A 2,485-nucleotide genomic window follows, 5' to 3' on the forward strand; every position below is an offset into this window, starting at 1 on the left:
AATTTAATTTGTTCTATTTTCAAATATTCTGTTAGAACCGTGACAATAAAAAAATGAGAAATTTGGCATGCTGCATTACTGACGCATACGATTGTCTAAAATGTGAGGTTGAAGGAAAACCAGCGGAGGTAGATATTACTACCCCCAAGTTTTTTAAATTGGCATATTTTGCTTTTCCAGGCTGATTGGTTCTGGGAGAATAACGGGGAAAATCTGGTCCACATACGGGATTTATTTACTATTGGGTTAGAAATTCAAAGACCAAGTCTTCAGCCAAATCAAGTCGAAAGCGTCCAGCCCCGTCCGATTATACGCAAGAAATTGCAGACGCCATCGAGGAATTGCAACAAATCGACGCAAGCGCGGAGAACAAAATGCGAGTTCTGCAGCTAATGGAAACAAGCTTTAACTATAGGGAGAGGATCCGTTCAAAGCCAAATGCGTACTTCTATTTAACTTCTGAATTTCCAGGGTTTTACCAATATTCAGGAAGTTTGGTAATGGTCTCCACAATATGAATTACACCAAGTTTTGTAACCTTCTATTATTACAGATTTTAAAAGAATTTGAAATGATGTTTCCTGCCCAGAACGACAATCCTTCGTTCGAATCGATTGCCCCGCAAATCCTCATGCTAAACGATCATTTTAACGAAGTTGCGAGCAGTGAGTAGTTGAATTTACAAAATTTTCCTTCTTATATTTTAGTTGCCACGCTAAAAATTAACACAGTTCTAATCTTTGTTAATTATTTTGGCTTTCAATCATTCTCATATGAGACTGGCTAGTCTAGCTCTCTGCTCTAAGTTTATAAACGATCCGCTTTAGATTATTTATCTGTCTTCCAGTTTTCATATCTTTCATTTTTTTTTTGAAAAGAATCTTAAAAGTCAATATTTTACTGAAGAGTTGATTCATGATAAGAATTATCATGCAATTTCAGATGAAATACGATGCCTGATGAAATTACGAACACAACTAACGAATCAAGGTCAGTCGACAACGGCGGAATGGGGACTGTCTTCGTTGGAAAATCACATATGCGATATAGTTAGATGGAAGAAAACACAAGAAGAATGTATCGAATCCTTCGTTGAAAATATTGATGTAGATCACCCAATAGTGTTTTGCGACAATATGCCGTTAGCATCGGGTTTGTATTATATCGTCCTAGATAGCCACATTATTGTCCTCAGATAACTTTTACGAAATTTTTGATGTACTGTACAAAACTTATAAAGTGTTCAAGTTAAACGTCCCTACAAAAACACAAAAAATACTAGCATTCTTCGATGTATTGGTATATGGTACAACCAAATTTAGCAGAATGCAAATTATAAATAATCTAGTAGAACGTGTACGAAAATCAATGATACAAAAATGATTATATTTATGCCTGAAAAAAGAATATCTTCTAATACGCAAATTATCAAATTGAATAACTGCATAGACTGTATCGTTTCAGATTTACATAAAGAAATCCTCCTACGATGCAGTGGCTTGTCCAAGCACCTTAGATAGCTTCTATTCCCTAATTCTCGCCAGTGAAATACTCCGCCACCAAGCTCGCCGTGGGGAAGTGCACACTACTAACCTTCTCTTTTTCTATTTGATCAAATATGTTTTATACTTTTACTATAAGCTTTCAGCGACCAGAGCACCAGCTCTGTTTATAGTCATGGAACACCAATCATCACTAAGTGTCTGTAGAAGCAGTTTCAACCCTAACCCTTCTTGCATCGATTCACACAATAAGGAATTATTCAGAAAATACGTAACTTAAAAGTTGTCCAAATTTGGCTCACCCTCCCCTCATGTCACAAATATTGTTAACACTCCCTCCCCTAATAACGGAAAAAATCGGTAAAGACATGTTACGTCACGTTTTAGTTTACCTTGCCTCCCTCATATGTAAGAAAATGTAAAATATTGCTATCCCCCACTCCCGTTATGTAGTTTATGAACGGTCCCTGATACAAAATCTTATTTGACGGTCAATAGTGACACACCGCCTTAAACACGAACTGACTCCATGCCAACGGTGATAGTTCGTGTTTTATAATTCTATACTACAGCTAGGATTCGGACCCGGACTATGCTCGGATGCGTCGAAGTATGCCTGCGGCACATCAGTTCGAGGAGAATGAAGACGATGTTGCATTGAATAGTCAGGATCTTCCCCCGCAAGAATGCCATTACTGCCCCTCGGAGAGACCGTGCTGAAGTGCTACTCGCGCTGTGTGCGGACTGGGTTCAGGTAAACAATCGTCTTGTATAGATAATAGGCATAATTTTTTTTTCTCCTCGGTAGCGGCTATCCATCTGTAGAACAGAGCTCCATCAAGGACATGAACTAGTACCAATAACAGTGGAATCAACTCAAGTTTGATAGGTGTTTTTTTTCTCATTCCCACCAAGCAAAACTAACTGCGAGGCCGTAAGGAGTTGATTGACGCAGATCAACGCTCTTGAAGAGTAGTGGGAGA

At 38.3% G+C, this 2,485-nt stretch overlaps 1 protein-coding gene across 1 annotated transcript; it reads left to right on the forward strand.

Moving 5' to 3' along the window:
* The first annotated feature begins 374 nt into the window (after window positions 1–374).
* On the forward strand, window positions 375–1,709 carry LOC131680395 (uncharacterized). The gene is made up of 4 exons (XM_058961110.1): window positions 375–497; window positions 554–665; window positions 943–1,152; window positions 1,642–1,709. The coding sequence occupies exons 1-4, from the start codon at window positions 375–377 to the stop codon at window positions 1,707–1,709; spliced, it is 513 nt and encodes a 170-aa protein (XP_058817093.1).
* Window positions 1,710–2,485: the final 776 nt, after the last annotated feature.

This window comes from Topomyia yanbarensis, chromosome 2, assembly GCF_030247195.1.
Source record: "Topomyia yanbarensis strain Yona2022 chromosome 2, ASM3024719v1, whole genome shotgun sequence".
NCBI lineage: Eukaryota > Metazoa > Arthropoda > Insecta > Diptera > Culicidae > Topomyia > Topomyia yanbarensis.